The sequence below is a fragment of the Podarcis raffonei genome, chromosome 14 (genome assembly GCF_027172205.1).
Source record: "Podarcis raffonei isolate rPodRaf1 chromosome 14, rPodRaf1.pri, whole genome shotgun sequence".
Classification (NCBI taxonomy): domain Eukaryota; kingdom Metazoa; phylum Chordata; class Lepidosauria; order Squamata; family Lacertidae; genus Podarcis; species Podarcis raffonei.
In genome coordinates, this window is record NC_070615.1 from 28973747 (window position 1) to 29001256 (window position 27510).

The 27510-nt window shown below is 50.9% G+C and overlaps 1 protein-coding gene across 1 annotated transcript; it reads right to left on the reverse strand.

Moving 5' to 3' along the window:
• Positions 1 to 1196: 1196 nt before the first annotated feature.
• Positions 1197 to 25843, reverse strand: COG7 (component of oligomeric golgi complex 7). Its single transcript, XM_053364421.1, has 18 exons — positions 25728 to 25843; positions 24079 to 24290; positions 21764 to 21912; positions 20582 to 20698; positions 19636 to 19804; positions 18318 to 18400; positions 16148 to 16270; positions 13119 to 13317; positions 11638 to 11765; positions 10301 to 10455; positions 9407 to 9523; positions 8118 to 8183; positions 7706 to 7889; positions 5702 to 5839; positions 5405 to 5488; positions 4165 to 4279; positions 2062 to 2205; positions 1197 to 1575 (listed from the first exon to the last, which is right to left on the reverse strand). Exons 2-18 carry the CDS (start codon positions 24242 to 24244, stop codon positions 1409 to 1411), a joined length of 2304 nt encoding a protein of 767 aa, XP_053220396.1. The 5' UTR covers positions 24245 to 24290; positions 25728 to 25843; the 3' UTR covers positions 1197 to 1408.
• Between the last annotated feature and the right edge of the window lie 1667 nt (positions 25844 to 27510).

Below are 27510 nucleotides of genomic sequence, written 5' to 3' on the forward strand. Positions count from 1 at the left end.
TGGGTATTAAGAAATGTGATTATGGAGCAGGCACTGCTTGAAGGGATTAGAGGGGGCAGTCTGATGCCACTTGCTCCCTTGCCTAATTTTAATCCAGCCCCATTTATGGTCTGCCACACCTCTTGGCCTTACCCCTAGCCAGCCCAGCACACCTTTGGCTGGCTGCCAGCAATGGCATAGCATGGGGGAGCCACGGGGCAGTTGCCCCCGGCGCAAAATTGTTAGGGGCACAAAATTTCAACACCCAGTGCTGCCTCAATACAGCTGCGCACTTCCATTGCTGGGATCCACTGAAAACAGCTTCTCCTTGCGAACCAGGAAGTGACCTCTCCAGATAATGGAACAACTCATCTTATTTCTACGGCTGTGATCTCATGGGTGATGCGGAAGCCGTTAGACACTTGAATGTGCATGCGTACTCCGTCAGTTTCCCTCCAACCCCACCACGCGGTCCCAGGTACTGGCAACTCATGCTACGTCACTGATTGTCAGATTTGCTGCAGTATTTGGATTCCACCTGAGGAAATGTTTGTTGGAACTCCCCATTCCTCCAACTCATTTCTGCCTGTTCTGGAGCTTCCAGGTACAGACATCCCCCTACATACACGACCACGTATACACGTGGCACCAGGAAATAATTAAATGGTTGAATTCATACCCAGAAATGGAGGGAGAGAGCTGGCTCATGAGAAGCACCTCCCCAGAGCCCAAAAAGGGCTTCCGTGAGGGTGGAGATGAGGCTGGAGGCGCAACAGGGCTGTTTAGGCTGCTCAACTTCCCCTGCAGCAGCAGCTTTTCCATGCAGCCTCCAGCCAGTCCCCGAGTTTCAATTCCAGTCGTGGATATTTTTGATACTGTGGTTTTTAAAATCTGGATTGGAGAGGGAGCGGCGGATAGGACATTTAAAGGGTGTTTAGAGGCTGTTCCCCACTTATGTGATTTTTGGGGGTGGCAGAACGTAACCCCTGTGTAAGTTGGGAGTGGTCTGAAGTTGAAATCAGAACAGCAGCTGGGTACTGGTTGAGGAGCCTTGCCCCTTCACCCTCCCACCCACTTGGTCTGATTCCAGCAACCATTCTCCCAGATCTGATCAGCATGGTGATGGGTTCCTCCACCCCAAATACAGGTGACAGCACTGTTTGCATATGTTCAAGGTCTCCCCAATCTCCGAAGAAGCCTCCTTGGGGAACAGCTGCCTCTTTTAAGAAATTTATTGAGCGACTTACAGATAAACCCTCTCCCTCGCAAGTGCCCACATCTCTTCTGTGCTTTGACAGCGTTCCTCCACCTGGGAAGGAGTCCGTCCGTCCTGCTGCAAGGAGTTCTGAGTCTCCACGCACCTCGGATGTTTCCGCATCCAAGTGCCAGTCTAGAATTCTGAACTTTGTGCTAGGAGCAATCAAGGAGTTTAGTAGTCCAGGCCCCTCATGGCTGCGATGCTGGTGGCCAAGCGACGGGGAAAGCTTTTGGCTGTCTGCTTGTAGTCCTCAGGCTTGGTCTTCAGGAGAGCCACCATGTTCTGCAGAGCCTTGGAAGGCTGGAGGCCCAAAGCATCCATCACGTTGGCCAGGTAATCTGCAAGGCCAAATGCCGGTCAGAGGGAAAAGAAAGAGGCCGGGCAGCCCCCTCCCCAACCCTGACAGCCAGGCGTGAGATCTGTCAGGACCAGACATCAGCCTGATTCAAAGCCCTGATTTGTCCAAAGCAGCTGACAGCTGCACCCAGAGGAAGGGATGAGTCCCAACAAGGTGGCGCCCAAATCCTTGTCCTGGTGGAGATTCCCAGGGGATCTTCACTGACACGCAGTGTTGTATAGTGGTTAGAGTGTTGGGCTAGGAACTGGAAGGCCAGGGTTCAAATCCCTGCTCAGCCATGAAACTGACTGGGTGACTTTGGGCCAATCAGTGTCTCTCAGCCTGACCTAAGATAACCATGTATCCCACCTTGGGAGAATGGGATGGGATGTAAACAATGAAATGGAGGTTGCGAGGACAACCTCCTGGATCCTAGCCAGAGCGAAAGCACCAGCTCCCTTCTGCGAAGAGAGGCAACCGCCCTTACCGATATCCGTGGCCAGCTGCTTGGTGGAGTGTGGGGTGAGCTCGGGGATCTGGAGAATGACCTCACAGTACGTCTGCATCGTGGCTCTGGCGAGGGAGCCCAGCCAGTAGTCGGCCATGTTGTCCAACTCGGGGAGGTCATCACCTGGGGGCGACAGGGTGGGGGGAGAGAGAGAGAAGCATGTCAATTGGAAGTCACCAGAACTGAGTTCCGGCACCTCTCAAGTGGGCGTCATTGCCATTGTAAGAGAATAAGGGAGGTGTTCATGGTGAGTGAAGTGTTCTATGGCCTGAAGGAGAGTGGCAGCCCTAGTCTCTAAGGAGAACACCAGCTGTCCCCAGCACCAGTTCCTGTGCCCCTGCACTATCCTGCCTAGGAAGATTTGCAGCAAGGCCACCTCCGACTAGGGCTCCCCAGCTGGTCCTGTGAGGGGAAGGAGTCATAGTCCATGGGAAGAGCACCCATACTTTGCACAAAGGAAGTCCCAGGTCCCAACCCCAATGGCATCTCCAAGTGGGGCTGAGAATGTCCCCTCTCCGAAGGAAACCCTGGATAACTGCTGCTCATGCAGATGACCTGATCTAGAAAGACCAACAGCATGATGGTTCCTCAGTTCCAGCATTTGCTCAGCTGAAGGCAATGTAATGAAGAGGAGGAGAGACACCCACTCCTGGCCTGCTGGGGCACCACCGAGCAGGCTGCCAGCTTTCAATCCACACACCCCATACCACAAGCAACCTGCAGGTTTTTAACTTTTGCCCAACCCTTCTTTCCTCTCTCGCTCTTTCCAAAGGGCTAGCAGAGTGCGGCTCTGGAGAAGACCTCCAGCGGGAGGGAGGGAAATCACTAAGAACAAGTTACAGAGAGAGTCCATAAAGGCAATGCTTGGCATCCAGAAGGACCTGGACAGGATTTTGGAATCCAAACAGCAGCCTAAATTATACCTAGAAGTCTAGTGCCAGGGCAGACTGCCTTACACTGAATCAGAAAACTGTCCCATCTAGCTCAGTATTGTTGACACTGATTGGCAGCAATGGCTCGCCGGGGTATCAGGCAAGGGACATTCCCTGGACCTGGGCAGTTTTGCATGCAAATCTGATGTTCTGCCACTGTGTTACTACAGCCTTCCCCAAAAGGGAAGATCCTGGGGCACCAGCAGCCCATTTGGCTTCATGGAACATCTCAGGGACGGCTTCCAACCCTTCACACCTATAAGCCAGACCACAGTTCTCCCAGACAGATCTGGTCCACGGCGACTGCATGCCCTGAGACACACAGACAGCTGCCTTTGTACAAGGGGCTGAGCGCCAAGAGGGAATTAGAACATGGTGACCTGGGCCACGGCCAACACTCCCCCCTTTCCAGCCCATGGGTAACAAAGGCAAGATTAGTCATGCTCTGCTAATGTTTCCCCGGCAGAGACTCCTGGGCTGAGCCGTGCGGTGGGTGCCCCACTCCCTTCTCATCATCCCAGCACCCAATGCTCAAGAAGAAGTGAGGGGTGAAGAGGGGACCCTCGAGGCAAGGATATCTCCCAAAGGAAGGCAAATCCTGATCCTGGCCAGGGTGAGGGAGTGATGTAGGATGGCCCAGCTCCAGGCACAGCTGTCCAGCTCCCTACTAGAATAAGCCTGGAGAAGAGGAGAACTGAGAGGTGATGGGACAGCCGCCTTCAAATATCCAAAGGGAATATCTGCAGGGAAGATGGAGCCAGCTTGTTTTCTGCTACGGCTTCAAATGGCAAAGAAGGATATTCCTACTAAAAATTAGGAAGAACTTGTAACAAAGGAATGGATGACCTCAGAAAGTGGCAGGATCTCCTTTGTTGGAGGTTTTTTAACAGAGGTTGGGTGGCCACCTGTCAGGGATTCTTGAGCTGCAATTCCTGTCTTGCAGGGGGCTGGCCTGGATGGCCTTTGGGTTCCCTTCCAAGAATGCAGTTCTATGAATCTATCCCTGCCTGGCCTGCCTCGGGAGCAACACAGTCGACAACAGGATTCGTGGAGAGGTAATCCTGGGCCATTCAAGCAAAGGAAAGAGCAGCACAGGCAGCTGTGGGAAATCCTGAGAGCTGCTCCCTTTCAAAACTTCGCCTTTCCCCACCTTGCTCTGGAGGAAAGGGCAGCTTCCCAGCATGCAATGCCAGCTCTAGAGCTGAGTCTTCCTGGGTCACAAACGGTTCCAGGTGGAGAGGCAGAGACATGATGTACTGGCCAATCTAGGAAGAAACAGAGGGGGCTCCATCGTCACACAGTCATTTATTTAAGAAGTTTACATACCGCTCTTTGTCAAAAAGGCTGGTTTACAACATAACAGCATAACAAACAACACAGGGTACATACATACCAAAATATCCGTAAAGTACACACAAAAACACCTGCAAAATGCAAGTCTAAGAACCGAAGACTAAGTAATTATCTGCGCATTTCAGATACAACTATAAAGCACGATACATATTTAACAACAGCTGTAGTTGGTTTTTTAAAAAGTATTTCTGAATCAGGCCAGGGGGCGGGCATCCAGTTCAGCCTCCTGCTCCCACAGTGGTCAACCAGACACCCCAACAGGAAGAAGCCTACAAGCAGGGCTCAAGTGCAACAGCAGCACTCTGCACGCCCGCAATTCCCAGCAATGGGTTACATAGAGGCATCTTGCCTCTGATGCTAAATGTAGTAAGAACGGAAGATGAGCTGCTGGATCAGGCCAATGGCCCATCTAGTCTAGCCTCCTGGACCAAACAGATGCTTGTGGAAAACCCACAGGCAGGATTCAAGCACAAGAGCACTCTCTCTGCTTCTGTGGTTTCCAGGAAATGGTTTTCAGAAGCACTGCTGCCTCTGGCTGTGGAGACAGAACACAGCCATTGTGTCTAGCAGCCATCAATAGCCTTCTCCTCCTGCATGAATTTGTCTAATCCTCTTTTAAAGTTGGTGGCCATCACTGCCTCCTGTGGGAGGGAGTTCCATAGTTCAACTATGTGCTGTGTGAAAAAGGACTTTCTTTTGTCTGTCCTGAATCTTCCAACATTCACTAGAAATCCATAGATCTCTAGTGTTAGGAGAAAACCTTTTCTCTTTGCCATACATAATTTTATAAACTTCCACCCTGTTGCCTCTTACATGCCTTTTCTCCAAACTAAATGCCCCAGACGCTGCAATCTTTCTTTATGGGGGAATGGCCCCATCATCCCCTTGATCATTTTGGTTGTGCTTTCCCTGAGCCTTCTCCAATTCTACAGTATTCTTTCTGAGGTGACACAACCAGCATCAGGGCAGGTCTTGTGTTTTGCTGCCTGCCTGTCTGTCTCCCATGCACACATGCACGCACACACAAATGATCTTACATTGCTGATGTATTCCAGGGGTGTGAGGCTGAAGTTGGGCAGCTCATCTGTCAGCATCTCCCCAGTGCCACTGGTGCTCCAGCTCTGGAAGGCAACAAAGCAGAGAAAAAGGCAGCTGAAGCCATGCAGGCGCCAAGAGCAGCACTGGCATGATGGCTGGAGGGGGAGCCCATTGAGCAGGGAGGTTCTCCCCGAGATGCAGCAACATTCTTGGAAAGATTGCCCCACCCCACCCCCTCCTCATCGCAGGAATCCTAGAGGCACCCATTGGAGTTTCCCTCGCAAGGTGCCGCTCACCTCCATCTTGGAAACCAACAAGAGCTGCTGCTTGATGCGAAGAAAGACGGAGTCGAAGGCCAGCTGGTGGGCCTGCTGGTTGAGGCGCATGAGGGCCGAGCGCGAGGCTGACAGCAGGTTGTGGCTGGTCCCTTTCTCCTAGGGTGGGGAGTCAGGGAGTCAAGGCCAGAGGACACAGGACACACTCAGCCCTACCAACGCCACCCATTTTTTTGTGTGAGTCTTGTGCACCCTGAGGACCAGGGACCACTGGTCCATCTAGCTCAGTAACGTCAACACAGCAGCTCTCTGGGGTTTCAGGAAAGTCAACCCCCCCAAAAAAAAACCCAACCTGGAGATGCCAGTGACCAGGGTCCTTCTACAAGGAAGGCAGGTCCTTTAGCCACTGAGCTGCCGTGGTCCATCCTTGAGCCAACACTGAGCATCTGCTTTGCCTATGGAGCCTGAGCTCTGGAGCCCATAGTACAATGAAGCATCTTCAGGAGGATACTTGGTTCTCAGGCTTGTGGGGAGGGGTGGAGGGGGCTTGTTTGGGCAAAGGACAAGATGGTGCCCTCCCCCAAGGCACTTACAGAAGCCAACTGGATTGACAGTTAAATTGGACTCCAATATGAGAGAAAGGATAGTGTCTTCCACTGCACCTGAGGGCGGCTGGCTAGCATGGGTGGTACTGGGAAGGTGGCATGGCGCCTGGATGCTCACCACACCTCCGCATCTGCCGCTTAAGGCGGCTGCCTCACTCTGTCCCATCACAGGGCCGGCCCTGACCCCTCCCCTCCTTCCTGACACCATGGAGAGCTGCTGGGAGCCAAGCAGGAGATGCTTGGCCAGGTGTGACTTGCTCAAAAGGCCCCACACTGTGTGGCTTGAGGCAGCCTCTTTTGCAGCTGCACTGAGAAGGGCCCTTTTGGGGGCCACCTGATGCTCCCTCCCTCACCACCACCTGTCATCAGTTCATGCAACCATCCTGGCTTCTCTCCATGTCCCGCGGGAAGAGTGCCCTGCCCTTTCCAAAGAAACAACTGAACAGCAAAAGAGAGGTCAACTGGGGCCAGCCAGGACACGGCATTCCCAGAAAGCAGAGCCGGCACACGGGGCTCTCGACACCCAGCAGGCACGTGGCGGGGAGAGTGACCTCAGCAGGGGCGTGCCCTGAGCAGCAAGAGATCCCAAACCCCCGTGAGAAAATAAGCAAGGGGGCAGGAGCACCGCAAAGAGGCCCCCGGAAAAGCAAACAGGCTGCTGCAGGGAAGGAGCTGTAACCAGAGCTGCTTGCATCCCCTCCCCTGGGACAAGTTGGGAATAGGCAGAGACCAAGGGCAGCCTGGGAAAGCACCAGCAGGAAAGGAAGCCTCAAGGGTTCAGGGTTGCAGGCGCACCATGTATTTAAAGCACATCCTCCCCTTCCAAAAACAGAACGCTTGGGAGCTGTAGCTTGCTCCTTACATAAGAGGAGCCCTGCTAGGTCAGGTCAATGACCTGGCTAGCCCAGCCTCCTGTTCTCATAGCGGCCAGCCAGATGCCTGTGGGAAGTAGCACCCAAACACAAGAGCACACACACACACTCCTCCTGTGATCTTCAGCAACTGGGATTCAGAAGCATTGCTGCCTCCAACTGTGGAGGCAGAACATAGCCACCCTGGCTAGTAGCCATCGATAGCCCTCTCCTCCATGAATATGTCCAATCCTCTTTTAAAGCCGTCTGGGTCACTGCCATCACTGCCTCCTGTGGCAGCGAGTTCCACAGTCTAACTCACAGAAGTATGGTTCCCTTAAAAAGCGCCCTGAAAAGCTACAGTTCCCAGGATTCTTTTTTTGGGGGGGGGGAATGTGCTTCAAATGCACTTTCAATGTATGGTGTGTGTGCACCCCCTGGTTCCAGACGGCACATTCTCTCTCTGCATCTCCCCATCCACCCAAGTGTGGGGGACAGCTCAGAGCCAGGAGGAGCCCAGTCTGCCCCCTAAGTACAGAGCTCCGCCAGCAGCCAGCTGGAAGCCCCACCTTGAGCGTGTAGAGGGTCTCCAGCAGGGCAGCATACTCAGCAGGGCTCTCTTGCTGCAGGTAGTTGTGTTCCTGCCAGGGGTTCTTGAGGGGGCTCTGCTTCTCTGTGCTGGTGTCTTGGAGGCCACTCAGGCTGCAGGGGCTGTAGGAGTCCGAGAGGTACTTCCCTGCGGCGGACAGGATCCTGCAAACGGCAGGAGGGAAATGGAGCTGAAGCTCCTCCATGGGGAAAGATCCTTCCCCCTCCCCAAGCCAAACACCACCACCCCCAACAGGTCAAGGCCCAACCAGACCTCCAGATCTTACATCCTGCACGGAATCTGTTGCACGACAGACAACCGACAGCTATCACAAGGCGACTGGCACCCTGCTCCCCCTGAAGCCCACCCAAACTTTGCACAGAAGACATCACCTGTTTGCCAGCTGCTGCTCAAAGTCTCCACACTGGCGCAAGAGCTCCCCACAGGTGGCGATGATCCTGGGGGAGAGGAAAAGCACCTGTGACATCACAGCATTCGTAAGCCGCCACCAGGCCCAATGGCAGGAGAGAGCAGACATTGTCAGAGCATCTGGTTGGTAAGAACAGGATGCTGGGCCAGGTGGGCCAGGTGATTCCCATCATGCAAACATCAGAAGACCCTGCATGGCCCAACTGTATCCTGTTCTCAAAGTGGCCAAAAGAGTGGACACACCGTTTCCTTCTCATGCTGTATCCAAGAGCAGAGAGAGAACCTAGACATTGTGGCCGGCAGCAGCTGTTTATATCTGTATCTCCCACTAATCTTTTAAAAGCCATTTCAGTTTGGTGGCTGTCATTTGTCTAGAAGCAAATGACAACTAGAAGCAGCTTGTTGGAGGGGGGGAGTAGAGTTGCCCCCAAGAATCAGTGGGTGGATTTTTTATTAAGTTCTGTCCAGTTACGGAGCTTGGAACGACTTTCCCTTTCCTCAGCAACATCTGCCTTGGCTCACAACCTTGAGCAACCTGTAGCCTTCAGCTCCACAAATGCAGCAGTGTAACTAGCCACTTTGGTGCCTGGTGCGGCATGTGTGTCCTGCAGCCGGGGATGAGGCGTGCTGCATGGAGCCTCTTTGCTGCCTCCCCAGGGGGCCGAGGGAGAGGCAGTGGGCAGACACAAGCCCCATGCTGCCGTTTCAGGCAGCGCGGAGCCTGCAGGTGCCCAGGAGAGCCTCATGGCTTGGGCACACTGCAGGCCCTGAGGTAAGTGCTGGCCCCTGCAGTGTGGCACCCAGTGTCAGCAGCATTTCGTTACGTTGTTGACTAAACTAAAAAGTTTCGTGAGCCCAATTTATTATTTTTATTATTTTTTAAAACTCATTTTTTGTCATTTTGCCTCCTCCTCAGTGATGACACCCAGGGCTGCCCACACACCCCTCCTCCACCACTGCACAAATGCCTTCTGCAATGCACCTGGCTCTCTCCATGTGTCGTGTGCTGGGGTGGTCTGAACCATTCAGGTTATTAGGGGGGAGCTGGGGTTAGTGGGTTGGTACTGCAGAGGAGGGGGGCTCAGCGTTATGTTTAAATCTGCTCCCAGCTTGCGTGAAACCACAGCTACAGGTACACCATACATTTAAAATATGTTCTCCCCCTGCCCTGCAAGAATCCTAGGAACTGTAGTTTACCCATACCAGAGCTACAATTTCCAGCACCCTTGATAAACTGCTACCCCACTCTCACCGGATTGCGTTCTGGAAAGCGGTCCAGTCTTCTTGGAAGAGCGAATCGGAAGGGATGTCCTCCAACTGGCACTTCTTCCTGATTGACTGGAGGGCGTTGCTGAAGTCAGAGGTGTATCTGCAGAAAGACCCAGAAGTTCAAGATGCACTGAATACCATGCCAGTTTATGATCTTTGATGGCAGGGTCACATTACTGGTACGTTTCTAATTCTTCATGTGTTTTTAATCCTTGCATATACGTTGCTTTGAGAAGACAACTAAGAAATCTACATCACCACCACACAGGGTGAGAGCTGAGCACCAGCCCTCCAGGCAGGGCAGCCATCACAAGAGAGGGAAAGCAGGGTAGTCAGGGCAGCAAGAAGCTACATCCCCCAACTCAAATAACCAGGCTTGCATCTTCTCTGTGCTAAAACTCCCCCACCCCTCCAAAAAGCAAAACTCTGTGGCTTTCATATATTGCCCAGTGTGAGCAGAACAACACAGACACATTGGATTGCATCCAGCTAAGTTCTGCCCTGAGTGGAGCTCAATGAGTCACGCCTATCAAGTTCAATGGGTCTACTCTTAAGCATGAGCAGTGCTAGAATACAACCCACTGTTTTGGAGGCATCTGTTATTCTCCTTGTCACAGGAAGCAGCCAGGAACTATGTTGGGAGGGGATTTGAACAATCAAACCCCCAGCAACCCTGTGGTTTTGGGGAATCTGAATCCTTTGCTCACAACCACATTTGGGGGTGCATGGGTGGACTGGCACTCACTTCTAGAGAATGACAAAATCCAGCTGCCTTTGCCAATGGCAGGGAAAGCTTCAAACGTCCATCAAAGGAAGGAAGGAAGGGAGGGAGGGAGGAAATAACAGCTGACTTGCTAGCCAGCTCCCTGAGACTCACTTGCTGAAAAGGGCTCGCAGGGCCTTGAGGAGGCCTCCTACCCCCAAGCCGTCCGTCAGCTTGAGGCAATTGTCCACAGCCTCCAAGGCCAACCTGAAGAGCTTGTTCACGGAGTGGCTGAGCTCCTGCACGCAGTCAATGACCTCCCCGTGCTCCTGCACAACCACAGGACATAAGTCATACCTGATACTAAAGAGACAAGAAATCAAAGCAAATGTTTCCATTCGGACCCAGAAGCCTCCATCATTCCTCAACGCATCCAGCAAAAATGAAAAAGCCCTCAGCATTTAAAAAGAGCTGGAGGGGGAAAGGTTCATCTCTGCCATCACTCACCTGGCAGGATAGGTAGGACTGGACCTAAGTAGCTTGGCAGGTGTTTTCACAAGATAAACACCCTCCAAAGGCAGCAGAGCGCCTCAGCGGTGCAAATACCCCCGAGGAAAAGTTCAGGGAGCAAAAGCAGCCAGAGGCTTCAGCCGTCAGTGCAAGGGGTGACTCAGAAGCCCTGGCCTACAGGAATGGTGGGTGAGCTTCTTCAAAAGCCTTCCTGGACTGGAGTAATGAGGAGGCTCAGAGGCCCTCCTGCTTCAGAACCTAAGAAGAACCTGCAGGATCAGATCTATGGCTCATTTGGTCCAGCATCCTGTTCTCAGAGTGGCCAACCAGATGCCTATGGAAACCAGAAAGCAGAACTTGAGTACAAGAGCCGTCTCTCCTTCTGCGGCTTCCAGCAACTGGTATGCAGAAGCACTGCTGCCTCCAACTGTGGTGGCAGAGCAAAGCCATCATGGCTAGGAGCCATCGATAGTCTTCTCGTCCTCCGTGAATGTCTAATCCTCTTTCAGAGCCATCCAAGTTGGTGGCTCTTGTAGGAGAGAGTTCCATAGTTTAACTATGCACTGCCTGAAGAAGGACACTTTTTCCATCCCGAATCTTCCAGTGTTCACTTTGTACATCGCAGGGTGGGCTTTAGATGGCACCTCCCTTATGAGGGGGGCATTTGTGCATTTGGCTGGTCAAACCAGCCTTCCCCACCCTGGTGCTCTCCTGACATCGTGGGCTGCAACTCCCACCCATCAGTTTCAATGACTCTTGGCACTGCACTTTTTGTTGTTGTTAGAAAAGTGGGTCACACACACACACACACACACACACACACACACACACTCCTCACAGACAGGAGGGTCAGCCAATGTGGTGCCCTCCACAGGATGCTGGACCGCCAGCCATCATCCCTGCCCCCTGGCCATGTTGGTTGCTGGGGCTGGGAGCTCAATGCTCCTGGAGGGTCCCTTGGGGTCAACAGGCAGGCAGGCAGGCAGGCAGGGCTCCCTTACCAAGGGGACAGCGCTCAACTGGATGAGGAGGTTCTCTTCCTCCAGGGCTCCATACTGCAACTGGAAGAGCTTGTAGGGACCATAGACAGCTTCCACCAGCTCTGTCACCTTCACCATGTTGCATTCCCCTAAAAGCTCAAGGAAAGAGCATCACAGCACTTGTCCCCAATGCTTTTCCTCCCACCACAAAAGTCCCAGGACAGGTCCTAAAAAACCCCACCCTTTAATCCACTATAGGCATTTTCACACACTCCCTGCCCCCTCCCCCCGTTAGACCCCAGAAGAGACCCCCTCCCTCCATCCCCCAGCTCTTTCTGGGTCCTACACTGGCTCCCACTGCATGTCTTGCTGAGGCTCCCCACTCTTCCCCGCAGTTTTCATCAACTCCTTTGTGCTGGGGAGGGGTGGGTTAGGGTACTTTGGCACCTTCCTGGCACAGCCCAGTGTACCCCAATTTTTCCCTCTCCTGAAAAGGCCTACGCAAGCAGAACAGGCAGAAGGACACTGTCCTGGCACAGAAGGAAACTGCATTGTTCATGGCACACATTTTATTTTATGATGGCGATGTCAGCTGCCTTGTGAGGCCCTAAAATGCTGCAAATCAAACAAACTGAACACCCAGCTTGGGAAGGGTCCCCTGGGGTGAGAGGGAAATAAAAGGCATCCACATGCTCTTGGCGCTGTGTTTTTAGCCTTCCTTGACTAGAAGTCTTCAGTGAGTTCCTCACAGACACCAGGACAGGCTGCTGCTGCTGCTGCTGCCAGCCAGAGCTGGGATGATGCAGATGCTGCATCTAAGTCTGAGAGGGAGAAAGGCCTGGCCTGCCCACTGCGGGCATGTGGCTCCCGGAAGATTGCCCAGGACAGACTGAGTACCTTGGGCTGAAGGAGGTTCCCCACCCCAGACCCAAGAGCAAGTGAACCCAGGCCGGCAGCTCAAGAGGAGGTTCAAAGGCTGCCTCCCCCCCCCCATGCGGCTGGGTGGGAACAAAGCAGCCGCCTGTTCCAGGAGGGTGCTGGGATGCTACGAGAGTTTGTTGAAAGCAACAAGTGCGAAGATGTATTTACTCAAGGTAGTATCAGAACTGTTCGGCTTCAGCAAACACTTTAAGAACTGTGTCAACACCGCTCAAGTTAGTTAAACAAAGTTTGGTACAAATGTTATGTAACCGATAAATGGCATCAATGCAATGCTAACAAATTGCATTCCGGTAAGAATATATATAAATATATCCCGTGCACAGAAAGGGAAAAAAAGGAAGGGGGGACGAGAACAAAGATGTTATAAGAAAGAAAGAAAAACTTTCCACTTTCCCACTCTGTATCACTTTACTTCTTTATAATTTGAATTCTTCCTTTAATATTAAAAATTTTAAACAACAAAATAAAAAGGGAGAGAAAAAAAGCAATGTACTTGGAGGACTTGCACAGAGATGGATCGGGACAACACGCAAGCAGGCATGGCTCAAGAGGGCACTTACTCAAGACGGGCAACATGGCAACCTCCAGGCCGCGAGCGAAGTAGACCGTGGCATCGTACAGCCCCAGGAGGCGGCTCAGCCTGCTTTCAGGGCCAGCGCGCTCCATGGCAGTGCTGAGGCAGACGGGGATGGAGGGGACCAGGGCGCTGAGCACCTGGATCAGCAAGACAACCACGACTTGGTGGGGGTTCTTGAAAACCTGCAGGAGGAAGGGGAGGCGGGGGATGAGACCGGAGGCTGCAGTCGGTGGACCTGTCTGTAAATGAACACTGGAAGCTTCCTTAAGACAGTCAGACCACTGGTCCATCAAGCTCAGTGTTGTCTGCACAGACTGGCAGCAGCAGCTCGCTGGGATTTCAGGCAGGGGCCTCTTTTTCACAGCTCTACCAGGAGATGCCATTGGGGGTTGAACCTGGCACCTGAACCTGCAAAGCAGGGGCCCATATGGCTGGAGGCATCCCGCAGCCTGACCCATGTGGGTGAAAACTTGCCTGTTCCCAAAAGCTAGAAAAGGAAACCCACCCTGGAGGGTCTGTCAACTACAAGGACATGCTGACCCAGAGCTGGTCTGAAAGGCTGGCAGACTCACCAGGCGCCATTAAAAAGATGGGAGGGAGGGTGCTGATGGCAGCTGTGAGACACATGCAGTTCCCCAACCAACAGCCTCTCTCTGGACAATCATTTTATAGATTCCTGCACTCCATGTGGAGCACACAAGCACAACAGGCTTGACAACACTTTCCACAGCCAAAAGGATGAAATATTATCCTACATATTTGCACATTTGGCCAGTTCAGAAGTGACTTGGGATCCATAGCAGCATCTTCTCGCTCGCTCTCTCTCACTCACAAACACACACACACTAGTTTTTCTTTCTCCCTCCCAGAGCTACAATTCCCAGAGTTCCCTGGGAAGAGGGGTCGACCATTAACCACACTGGGAACTGTAGCTCGGGGAGGGGGAAAGGGGCCTCCTAACAACTCTTGGATACCTTACCAAACTACAGCTCCCAGAGTTCTTTGGGGAAGCTGTTTCATATTGTGCTTCAGGTGTATGGTGCCGACACAGCCCATGATTATCACAACCCGGAGAGGGGTGGGGTGGGTTGAGAACTCCCTCTGGGCTCCTTGCTATAAAGAGGCCTCCAACATACAAGAGATATACATCAGCTTTCTCCTTCATGGGTGATAGGTCAGCTCCAGTGGCCTAATCTGATGAAGTTGGCAGCAGCCTTCTGAAACTCCAGCCACAATAAACTAGCTGAGCCTCCAAGATACTGCAAGGACCTTTGGTATTATGCTACAGGTGCTGCTGCTGCTGCTGCAAACGGTTCCCTTCAGGGACTGCACCTGCCTTGTTGCTACAGGCACAAGCCTCCCACAGTACAGGCATTTATTCTCCCCAGAGATAAGAATAGCCCGGTGGCTGGATTAGGCCAATGGCCCATATCTAGTCCTGCATTTATTCATTCAGCCATTCGTTTATTTATTTATTTCATAAAATGTATATGCTGGTTAATTGTTAAAAAAAATATCTCAAGTGGTTTACGAAAAGGATAAAACGATTAAATTGTCAATTAAGATAAAAAGCGAAAATAACAGTAAACTAAAAGCAGATGAACTTTCTAAAACACCCAAGTAGACTCGTCTAAACAAGAATGTTTTTAGCAGGCACCAAAAACATTGCAGTGAAAGCTCCTGCCTGATGTCACTAGGCAAGGCGTTCCAAAGTTGTAGGTGCAGCCATACTAAAAGATTGAGTTCTTACAAATGAGGAACAGGTATGATGTGGCATCTGTAACAGGGCCAGTTCCACCAATCAAAGTGGAACAGAGCTCATGGTTTGTTAAAAAAAGCTATGGTTTAAACAAAGCATCACATGGAAACCAATGTGTGCAACCTGTGAGAAATATGGAGGTACGGGGGCTCCAGAGGAACAATCTGAAGCATGATGAGAGGTCACTGCAGCCTCCTATTGTCCCTAATTTATACTCTGCTTCTCAGCCTGCTTTTGCTCCCAGGGAAGCTGACAGCTACAATTAAGTGCTAGCCGCACTTAAATACACATGAGAGACAGTGTGGTGCAGTGGTTAGAGTGTCGGACTGGGACCTAGGAGACCAGGGTTCAAATCCCACCACTTGGCCATGAAGCTCACTGGGCAAACTTGGGCCAGTCACTGCCTCTCAGTCTAGCCTACCTCACAGGGTTGTTGTGAGGATAAAATGGGGTGAGGGAGATCTATGTACAGCACTTTGAGCTCCTTGGGAGGAAAAGAAGGGATATAAATACCATAAATAAATTAGTGCCACCTCTCCTGCCCCCACTCAATTTTAGACATATGCAGAACTGCCCACACTGTGTAATTCATCTGGTCCTGTTTGTCATAGAGAAGGATGAGGAGCTGTGGCGAAACGCCAGTCAGAATCCCCTACTGAGCAACCTTCCTCAGAGACTCCTTTTAGCATTGCAAGGCTCCGCAGCCACGAGCGTCAGAAACCTGCATTTTAAAAATATATCTCTGAGCGAACATACACACAGAGGATGCCACCAGGATGCCAGCATTCGCTTCACACGCCAAAATCCCAGACCTGCCCAATGCAATTACAGAAACACAGGAAAAACACCAGCAGAATCTTTTTGTAGAACCGGGCTTGAAACCGATGGCTGCAACAGCCCATTTGTATTCAAGGCCTCCTTCGTTATCAAGATGAAAATGCTAAAAAAATTGCAAGGGAACTCTCCTTCGAACTAAAATCCAGCCAAGCTACACGAGCTGGTTGGGAAAACCCTGGAGGGGATATGCCAGGCCATAAACGAAGTGCGCATTTTGCAACTGCTCAGCTGAGCGACTCGGCTACATTTCAAAGAGATGGAGGAGATAGAGCAGCTTCAGAAGCAGCTGCACTCCAAGACCAGACCTACCCCCAACCCCTACCACCCTGGTTTGTGGCCAACTCTTCCACCTCCCTGCCTGGCCCAGCCCCTCCTCAGCCAGCCAGCCAGCCAGCCAGTCCACCCCATGGCCATACCTGCGTGGCCCACTGCAGCTGAGAGTGCCACGTCCCCAGCAGACCATCGTAGAGCTCCGTTAGCTGCCGGTCCAAGGGGAGAGGAGACTGGCACAGATCCTGCCACACAGCCACCAGCTGCACCTGAGGGTGAGGATACACGTCAGGGTCGCATTTGCACAAGAGATTGCTTCTATGGCGCCTCTGCTTGGTGATGTGTAATAAGTGGCACCGTATGGATTCAATAATTGGGTTTTGTTCTTCCAGAATGACATGGAGAACAAGAGAGCAGCTTTTTATGATTCTATAACCTGCACCCCAAGAGCAGCGGACTGACTTGCCTTTGAGCAAAACAGATGTTATGGTTAAGAGTGTCAGGACTGGGAGACCAGGGTTTGAATCCCCACCCAGCCGTGAAGCTCACTGAGTGATCTTGACCTGGTCACTGCTTCTCAGCATGCCCTACCTCACAGGGTTGGTGTGGGGATTAAATGGGGAGGAGGAGAAGTATGCATGCCCCCTTGAGCTCCTTGGACGAAAGGCTGGATGGAAATGTAATAAACACAAAGTAAATGAAGCTCATCCTTCCATCTGATGAGCTGTGGGCAGCAGGATGCCAGACATGGATCAGAGTTCAAGCCCTGACTCAATTTACAGGGTGGCCTTGGGTCTAAGCTGCTTAACAGGGCTGTTGTGTAGACCAAATGAGACAGGGCCACACACCAGCCTGAGGATGCTTAAGTGGAAATCCAATAAAACAGCAACTGCTGCAGGGACCACCATTCAAATAAAGAAGCTTGAGGCTAGCATTACACACGTGGCCCCCAAAACACTTGGACCAGGGAGCATTCCTGGAGCCAGCTGCCACTCTGGGCAAATCACACATACCCAAGCACAAAACGATGTCAGAAGAGGCCCTGGCTCCCTTGTCAATTTAATTAAAACTGGTATGTTACTGGGAACCAGGGATGAAACCAACACTACTCAGTCCAGCCCCAGCCCGGCTGCTGAACTGGCTGTGTCCCAGGGAAGGGCAGCCCAGAAAGAGGATTATTTGCTAGGGTCAGCCCTGCCACCCAGAATGTAGCCCTTCCCACTGCCAAGAGCGTTGCATAACTCTCACCCAGTGGGCAATGGGAACCTGGCGTCACAAAGGAAGGGGCAGGAAAGGCTCTTGGAAGGCACACACGTGGGGTGGGGGGTGGGAACAGAGCGGGAGAAGAGGGCAAATGAGTGCCACCCTTGTCTGCCCCCTGGTGTTTCTCCACACTGTTGCTTGTGCAGTTTTAGCACTAAAAACAGAAGGGCAGGAAAGAGCACCTGGAAAAAAGAGGTGCAAAGAGGCAACGGGAACTTGGGCAAGCCAGGATTGCCACAGGGGACTGGCACCATCCTGAATTTCCCTTGCCACAAGGAAACAGGATTTTGTGTGTCATGGGCAGTAGCAGAGAAGGGGTCCAATCCAACAGGGCTTGTGGCGGATGCCGTGTGAATTAGCAAGAGGTGCCATGACGCTGTGCCAAACATTAGTCAGAGTAGACCCTGAGAAATTAGTGTGCATTGTGAGTTAAACCACAGAGCCTAGGACTTGCTGATCAGAAGGTCGGCGGTTCGAATCCCCGCAACGGGGTGAGCTCCCATTGCTCGGTCCCTGCTCCTGCCAACCTAGCAGTTCGAAAGCACGTCAAAGTGCAAGTAGATAAATAGGTGCCGCTCCGGCAGGAAGGTAAACGACGTTTCCATGTGCTGCTCTGGTTCGCCAGAAGCAGCTTAGTCATGCTGGCCACATGACCCGGAAGCTGTACGCCGGCTCCCTCGGCCAATAAAGCGAGATGAGCGCCGCAACCCCAGAGTCGGCCGTAACTGGACCTAATGGTCAGGGGACCCTTTACCTTTACCTAACTTCAGGGTGTCTACTCTGAGCAGATCTTAGCTGGATACAACCCTCAGCAACCAAAATGCCATAAGTGGACCTGGGCGCCGAGGGTACAGGAGAAGCATCACCTGCCACCACCGTCACCACCCCATTTTGTGATCTGCCATCTCCCCAAGGCTGGCCAAGCAACAGGGAAGGCGGTGCTCAGGTCTGCAAGAGCAAAGGAAGGGCCAATCTTCCTCATTCCACCCAGAGGAAGGCAGTGGGGGTTCGATCCACAGCAACTTGTGTGTTTCAGTGGGAGGAAGGGAGTACCTTGTGGCACTTGTAGTAATAAGCCAGCAGCTGCGGCATCCGGTCGATTTCAGTGAAGACTTTGACGAAAAGGCGGGCCTGATCTAATAAAAGGCAAAAGAGCTTCGGTCAGACAGTTTTGGGTGGCAGGTAGGGAGAGAGAGAGGTCAGCCTCTTGCCCAGGCAGAGCTCAGATCAAGCAGGAAGCACAGAATCCTTTGCCTAATCCTCTTTTAAAGTCCAAGTTGTTGGCAGCAGCAGCAGCAGCAGCAGCAACTCTTTTCATTTCCTAAAGTCCCCCTCACCAAAACTTGCAGGTGCAATTTAGAGCAGATCCTCGCTTCACAAATGCTGTCCGTAGACAACCCAGCCCCACTCTCCTCCACTCCCTCCCGCACATGTGTGGGTTTGTATATTGGGGGTGGGCAAGTGGACAGGTAACCTCTGGGCCAAACATAAAAGCAGGAAATGCTGTGCTGGATCAGGAGGGAAAGACGCTCAGCCTCACACAGGGCCAGGCAAAAGCCTCATGTTCAGTACAAGGGTGCCCCCTCCTGGTGGCTCCCTAAAAGAGCTTCAAGTGATCCCGTTGTGATTGGAGAGTTTGCCAAGGATCCGCAATCGATTACTACAGTTCTTTAATTTATAGTCTGGCCCCATCTAGGATACTCAAGGAAAATTAGCTGTTTAAAACAAGAACTTGAGTCTAAAGGATTTTTCCCAGGAAAAAAATAATTTAAAGGATCAAACCTAAACAACCGTCACAACCCACTAACAAGCCACCTGCTACACAATTCCTGGGACAGCATGACATGTGGAATAGCAGCGCAGGGTGGTCCATCTTTTCATAACAAGTGGGCTCCAAGAGTACTTTGACATAGAACCTCCGGGGCCCTACACTGCCTTGTCGCATGGGATGGGGGAACGAGGTCAAAATCTGACACCTCCCACCCATCCCTCCCATTGCCTTCCCAAAGCCAGCTAAGCAAGGTGCCAGATTTTCAGAAGGAGGTGCAAGGCTCTGGCAGGGTCCTGAAACCCTTCCACCTCCTTCCCAAAGCTGGGGAAAGCACTAACTAGGCTTTGGGAAGAAGGCCAAGTTGGACCACCCTGGTAGTATCAGACTAGGACCTGGGAGACTACGGTTCGAATCCCCACTCAGCCATGAATTTCACTGGGTGATCTTGGGCTGATCATTGCCTCTCAGCCTATCCTACTTCACAGGGTTGTTGTAGGGATTACATGAGGACAGGGAGAAGAACCATGTATGCCACCTTGAGCTCCTTGGAGGAGGAAAGGGGGTATATAAATGAATAAGAGGACCAAAGGCCAGACTCACCAACAGACTGAGCATTGAAGGCAGCCACGATCTGGGGGCTGGCCAGGGCCTCCAGCCGGTTTTTGAGTGCTTCCAGATGCACACACTTTTCCGAATAGTCCGGTGTGTCCACCAGGACTGCCAGGCTGCTTTGCATGCTGGTCAGCTTGGCTGAAATCACAGACACGTCCTGGACCCAGAAAAGAACACCACCACTTGGTCATCGGAATTGCCCAGTGAGCACGTTTTGCACACCCCACCCACACCCGCAAGGCACACTTCTGTTCCCCTTTCATATGAAGTGCAGGACAACCTCAACAGCTCATTTTGCTCAGGGCAGGGGGGAGGTGGAATCCGAAAAATAGATGGTGTCCATTTAAAAAGAAATAACCTTGCACAGTTCCAGCTTGAGAAGAAGCCAAAGAGGATAACCAACCAGCAGCAGAAAGAGATTTGGAGCAGAGTTCCAAACTCAACAAACCATGAGATTCTTCTGCCATGTCAGCATCTTACACAAGTCAGTAGCAGAGAAGCAGAAAAAGTGCACAGGCTGCAGAGACAACCCAGACAAACGCCCAGCAGTCTCCTTCAATAGCTTAAAAAAAAACTGTTCCCAAGGCAGCAACTCAAAGATCTCTCTTGCTCTCTAGCTGATCAGTGCCTGGTTGAAGGCTATCAACCCCAATGGCTCTTATTTGCCTCTAGTCTGAGGCCACAATACCAGATGCTGGAAGCCACAGGAGGGGAGAGGGTTCTTGTGCTCAAATCCTGCTTGCTGGTTTCGCACAGGCATCTGGCTGGCCACTGTAAGAAAAGGATGCTGGACTAGATGGGCCATTGGCCTGATCCAGCCAGACCTGGGGCTGATGGGAACTGTAGCCCAAAACATCTGTACTGCAAGAGGTTGGCAAAGGCTGACATCTAGAGGTGAGATGCACTTTGCAGCCATGTGAGAATATACACATACCTGTGTTTTAAACGTCTCTTCAATGTCAGCACTGAGGGTGCTCCATTTGTCTGCCTCCTGGAGAGAGTCGGCGGCCAGCTGCATCCTGGATTTCACATGATCCAGTTTGACCAAAACCTGGAAAAGAGGCAGAAAGAGCCACAAAAGATGGCAGCGAAACCTGCCTTGTGTTGCATCTTAATTTTGCAAGTGACGGTTGGTTTTTGTGTTTTTCATTTTAATGATAAAGACACTCCCTGTGAGTTACACATTTCTCTTGGGCTGTTTCTAAATAACTAATGAATGTTGAAAACATATCCAACTAGAAACAAGAGAAATTTGGCTGCATAACAAAGCACAACTCCGGGATTTGGGGGGTGGGGTGTTCCATCTACCATTAAAGAATGTAAGGAGAGCCCCACCGGGAAAGACAAGGGGGTGGGAAGCAACCTATATAGGTTAGCATCCTGTTCCCCAGACTGAGACAACCGGACATCCTTAAGAAGCTCTCAAGCGGGACACTAGAGGCAAAGAGTCTCCCAATGGCTGCCACTGAACCCAAGGCAGCTTGAGGGCTTTTAAAAGGGGTTAGCAAATTCACTGAGGAGCAAAAAGCTATCAATGGCTACTAGCCACAATGGCTTTGATTTTACTTCCACTGTTGGAGACAGAAAATGCTTCTGAATGTCAGCTGCTGCAAACAGCACACAGGGAGAATGCTGTTGCATTTATGTCATGCTTGTGAGTTGCTTCCCTTTGGGACATCTGATTGGCCACTGCAAGGACAGAATGCTGGACTAGATGGGCCCCCTTCAGAGAGGCTCCTCTGCTCTTCTTATCTTTTCAGTGCTTTGCAATACAATACTGTACTGTACGTACCAACATGGCAGCCAGAACAAGCAACTGCCATGAGCAGAGCAGAGGTGCAAGTTTGGGAGTTGAACTGGCCTGCCCTGTGGCTTCAGGCAAGGGTGGGGAAATATCTGTGGCCCTCCTGATGTTCTTGGACTCCAGCTCCCACCAGCCCCAGCCGGCTTAGCCAATAGTCAGGGCTGATGATGGGAGTCGAAGAGCAACAATAGCCAGAGGGCTGCCGGTTCCCCATGCCGGGCTGACCCCTTCCACGCTTGTGCCTCTTGCAGCCAGCCTGCAGCTACTCCAGGAAAAGGACAGCCCGCCTGGCCATGCCAGAGGATCAAGTACCTGCATCGACTGGGCTGTATCCTGCTCCAGCTTCTTAATATCTTCCCTCACCAGGACCATTTGCTCCTTCAGGAAGGTTGCCTCCTGCTTCAAGGCCTCCATCTCCCGAAGAACTCTGGGCATGCTCTGGAGAGCCTGATGGCTTGTCTCTGCAGAAAAGGAAAGGCAACTGTCAATGATTCAGTGGCTTGGTGTAAAAAAGAAGAAGAGATTCCTTACTGAGAGTCCAGAAAAAAGAGGAATTATATCCCCAGAGGATGGGGTATGGGGGAGGGAAGAGGAATCACCAAGTGGGGAAAGCAGGGGTGGGGACACTGCAATTCAACACAGCACTGAAGGCTAGAAATACAAGGATATGAACAGCAACTTTAAATTCTGAAGCATTCTGACTTCTTAGATCCCCCGTTTCTGAGCATCCAGAACAACCTTGCAGGCTCACTTCTGACCTGTTCATCAGCTTTCTGGAATAACGTCTCTCTTCCAGCTAAACTGGCACTCCACACTTCTCTCATCCACTGCTGTTATAGTCAGCATCTTCAACACAACCACTTTGTGTCTTTCCATGACATCACAGAAGCACATTGTGTCTTTCCATGACATCACAGAAGCTCAACCAGTGGCTGGGAAGGCTTCTGCACTCTCACCAAGTCACCTAAAGAAGCACACAATGTCACATTGCAGACCAGCCTTCCCTAACCTACAGTTCTCAAGCTGTTTCGCACTGTAACTCCCATTAGTTAGCACAGCTGTGTGATGCTGGGGGGCTGATAGGTGAACAGCTGTGCTGGACTTGGCCGATGAGAACTTTAGCCTCCAAAAGCTAGAAGGCACCAGGATGGGTTGGCTGGCTCATTATTTGCGAGTCACAACATCTGCTTCTACTGTGGCTGCTATGCAGGATGTCACTGGAAAAACTTCTCAGAGACTCAGCTCATTCTACTCTCCAACAAAAAGACTTTGCATTTTTAAACTTTAAAGTCAACCAAGCTGCTTTCCTCTTCTGCGGTGTGAGTGGCCTCAGTGTGAAGCTTCAAAGAATCCCTCAGCTTTTTTCTCTCCTGTTTTCATCAGTTTTCCACCTCATCTAAAAACACACAGCAAACTGAAAAACTGCTACCTTTGAGTATTGCAATAGGGGTCAACAGTCACAAAACCAGGCTCCAGTAAATCCACTTGCCAAGTTAATTATGGAATCAGGGAAATAGAAATAAAAGAGCATGTAAAAGGATAAAAAAGGAAGATGGAACGCCTCTCTCCTTTCCTTTGATAAGCTTTCTACTTCTGATCAGCAATTTAAATGGTAAAACATCTTTGCAAGATAGTTTGTTATTTCAAATTAAAGCTAAAGGCTGCATTTCAGGAAATCCTTTGTGGAAGAAATGCTCAATGTGTTTTGCAAGTTGAACTCATGCACATTTAATCAAAAGCAAGCTCTGAGTTCAGTGGAGCTTACTTATAGGATTTCAGGCTAAGCGGCAGAGTGTGGTTGGGAACAATTGTAAGCTAGGTGGGGGTCTATAGTTAGAATACAGCAGATCTTTCTCCCATCTACCCCCTCCCCCCATTTTAAATAGGGACATTTAAGCCATTATTGTATTCCCACAGAAGTGTTAAAACTCTAACATGAATTTTGGGTTTTCTCACAAGAGCAAAGTTGTATCTGTTTGTAATAGTTTGATTAGATCATGTATTGTAGAGGACATAAATCACCCAAGAGGAGTTTACATGCCAAAAATTTGGTCCTTTCATTGAAGAAAACCCTAATGTAGATTTCCAAATCCCAAAGACAGAGATATCTAGTGATCCAAGTTGGGGGGAAAACACATTTGAGAAACAGACTCCAGCCTATGAAAGCTTGTGTCACCAAAAAAATTACTCTTTATTAAGGTGCCACAGAACTGCCAAAGAAACTAGCCATTTTCCCTACATTCTTTTGCAATAAAATTTCTTAAAATAAGCATCTCACTGGCCAGCTTCCACACTTTGTGGCTGCACCAGAAACAGCAATGTAAAAGTGTTTTATTATTTTAACTAACTTGTTTAAACAACTGCACTGGAATGGGACAGTCTTTACATTTTGAAAAGGTGAAAAACTTGTCAACAGCTATACAACAAATTTCAGATTAAAGGTTTCCTTTTAAGTCAACCTATGTAAAGTCTGTTGCATAATTTAATCAGTCGATATCCATGCTGACAAATTCATACTGTGCTGTCAAGGTGAGAATGGACTTCACAACTGGCTTGCAGAAACTAATGTTTAGCTACTAAGTTCCTGCCCTGGAACCCCAAGTTGCACCTCCTTAAGTTGCCATTACCTTCCACGGCATTGTTGACCTCTTGGATAAAGAGCTGCAATTTCATCACCACCGTGTTTGCGTGGGCATCCAGCTTCCCCGGGGCCTCCTGTTGGACTGCACGGAAGACCCCATTCACCCAGGCCTTCACCTCAAAATCATCAGCCAGGAACTTGGAGAAATCCATGCTGTCTTCCACGCTCTCCCCTTGTGTGGGAGCGAATCAGCAATGCCTGGAAGGATACAAGATGGACAGATGTGAACAAGGACAGGGTTGCAGCAGCTCAGTGGCAGAGCACCTGCCTGACATGCAGAAGTTCCCAGTTTCAATCCCCACTGGTGGCATCTCCAGGAACAGCTGAGAAAAGTCTCCTGCCAGAAGCCCTGGAGAGCAGATGCTGCCAGTCAGGGTAGACTAGGAGGTTGGCTGACTTTCACAGGTCACAGGTGTGAATAGGTTATCAATTCAGAGTTCCGGCAAGAGTAGCCTCTCTGTCAGCTAGCAGTCAGAGTGTATTGGAAGGACACAGGAAGACAGAGGGAGAGCTTGGTGCAGTGGTTAGAGTGTTGGACTATAACTAGTTGGGCTGTGAAGCTTACTGGATGACCTCAGGCTAACGGCCACTTCTCAGCCTAGCCTGGCCCACAGGGTTGTTGTGAGCAGAAAAGGGGGAAGAAAAACATGTATGCTGCTGTCAAACTTCTTGGAGGAAGGGTCGGGATACAAATGAAATACAGAAGTATGCCATAGTGGTTAGAGACTTAGACTAGGACCTGGGAAAACAGGGTTTGCATCCCCCCTCGGCCACAAAGCTCACTGGGTGATCTTGGGCTAGTCACTGCCTCTGAGCCTAGCCTACCTCACAGGGTTGTTGTGGGGGCAGAGGTAGGCCACCTTGAGCTCCTTGGAGAAAAAGGTAGGATAGAAATGCAATGAAATAAAGATGTGAGATGAGGAGAGGGCAAGACCATGCCACTGCCATCCTTAAATACAGTATTACATTTATACAGACTATTCCCTAATCCAGGGGACGCGGGTGGCGCTGTGGGTTAAACCACAGAGCCTAGGACTTGCCGATCAGAAGGTCGCCGTTTCAAATCCCTGCGATGGGGTGAGCTCCCATTGCTCGGTCCCAGCTCCTGCCAACCTAGCAGTTCGAAAGCACAAAGTGCAAGTAGATAAATAGGTACTGCTCCAGCGGGAAGGTAAACAGCGTTTTCGTGTGCTGCTCTGGTTCACCAGAAGCGGCTTAGTCATGCTGGCCACATGACGTGGAAGCTGTCTGCGGACAAACACCGGCTCCCTCAGCCAATAAAGCGAGATGAGCGCCGCAACCCCAGAGTCGGTCATGACTGGACCTAATGGTCAGGGGTCCCTTTACCTTTATTCCCTAATCTACACTTATCTATACAGAGAGAAAGGGGTCAGTGTCAGTGAGAGCGAAGGGAGAAAAGACGTAACTTACTCCTAAAGGAGATAAAGAAAAGAGGGTGCTGCTGCTGCCCCACCCCGCGCCCCTATGTGCCCCTCACCCCGACTTCCTCATCAGGAAATAAGAGGCGTTCAGCACAAATTTCCTTTCCCCCCCTCGCCCGCCCCAGTGCTCTGCCTCTAGGGCTTGGCCCTGAGGGATAGACTGCCCCTGTCCATGGCGGATCCGCTGTCTCACCTGCCCGCCCGGAGCCCACCTGCGCGCACGCGCACAGCCCCGTCTATTTCCGTCACTCTTCAGCCCAGTGGGCCGCCATCTTGACAACGGGCCTGGGTTGGCTGAAGCTCCGCCCCCGCCGGCTTCACGCCGGGCCCACCCTTCCATCCCGTGGATTGGCTCCGCTCCTGCCGTCGTGGCTCCGCTGAGAGAGACCCCGCCTACACGCTGCGCGCAGCTTGTCTGACGCCGGGGCGGAGACGCCTCGAGGGGGTTCTTCTGCGTTTTCCGTAAGGGGCAGGCAGGCAGAGAGCCAACAGGTGCAGTCTTTTCCTGCCTGAGTTTCTGCCCCTGATAGAAGGCTAAGCAGTACAGGCACACGTTGGCTGGCAAAATAATAACGGGCTGTATGCAGTGCTAGCCCTACTTTGGGTAGATCCATTGAAATGAATGATCATGACTAAGGTAGGTTCATTTATTTCAATGAGTTTGCCCTGAGCAAAAGATAGCTGGATATAACCCACTCAGAATAATGATTGATTTATGCCTCTTTTTACATTCATTTCATGTATTTTTGTTCTGAACCTCTTTGATATTTTAATGAAATAGTGGTCTATAAATTCTTTGTCGATTATGATGGCTTTTGATTTGATTTCATTCTGCAGGCAAAAAGCATTCCTCTCCTCCCTGGCGTTTGGCTCATTAGCAATCTATGGCCTTTTAAACAATATTATAATATTGTGTGGTTTTTATATTGTGAACCACCCTGTGATCCTCAGATGAAGGGCAGTATAGAAATTTAATTAATAATTCTGAGCCATTTCTCCATATTTATTTCTCAATGCTGAAATTGAATGTTTATACTTCTGCACTTCACTCAGTCATAATTACAGTTACAGTTACGGTTTTTTGATTGATCAGTACGTTGACTTTTTGCAGTTGTATACTTAAAAATTAAGAAAACCATGTTAGAAGTAAGTCGGGCAACTCAAACAGAGGCAGCCATGCAAGACCCCCCTGAAGTCACCCTAGGAAGAGTCCTTGCCCACTACAACTGCTCTTGGGTTGAGAAGACACAGAGAAGACTGACACCTTTGGAAAACCAGGCCATGCACACTCCGTGTGCTTCCTCCTAAATGCAAAAGGAGTCACACAACCAGCAGCATCTCCCTGGGAAGCAAGGGTGCTGCTGTGTCACTACTAGCTCAAAGGAAGAGGCATGCAAACCAGTTTTCTCTAGACCTCTTGGCAAGAGGTGGCTACCCAGGGCAACATGTTTTGATTGGGTGTCATTACCACAGATCGAGCCCACAGGGCAGAATGCTTAAGCTGTTTTCAGCATTGTCTTTTAATTGTTATAAGCTGAACCTGGGACTTTAGGATGAAGGGTGGGTAATAAATTATACTAACGTTAGCCAGCAGCTCTTCTGGGAAGGCGTTCTGTGCTGGCAGCAGCAGAGCATGGGTGGTGCAGAGATAGAATCAGAATTGTAGAGCTGCAAGGATCTGGAAGGGTCATCCAGTCCAAACCCCTGCAATGCAAGAGTCACAACCAAAGAACCCTTGACAGGTGGCCATCCAGGCTCTGCTTTCAAACCTCCAATGAAAGAGAGTCCTCCACGCAGACGCAGAGGTTCCTTATCCCCTCCCATCCTCTCAATAGCAAACTGGTCCACACAAGGCACCCTGCAATTTCAGGCAGGCCCCTCTTTAAAGAAGGCAGCCAAACTCTTTGGAGCAGATACCACTCTTTGGAAAGTAAAACAAATCCAGCCTACAGCAAAGCGTTTGTCACACATGTGCA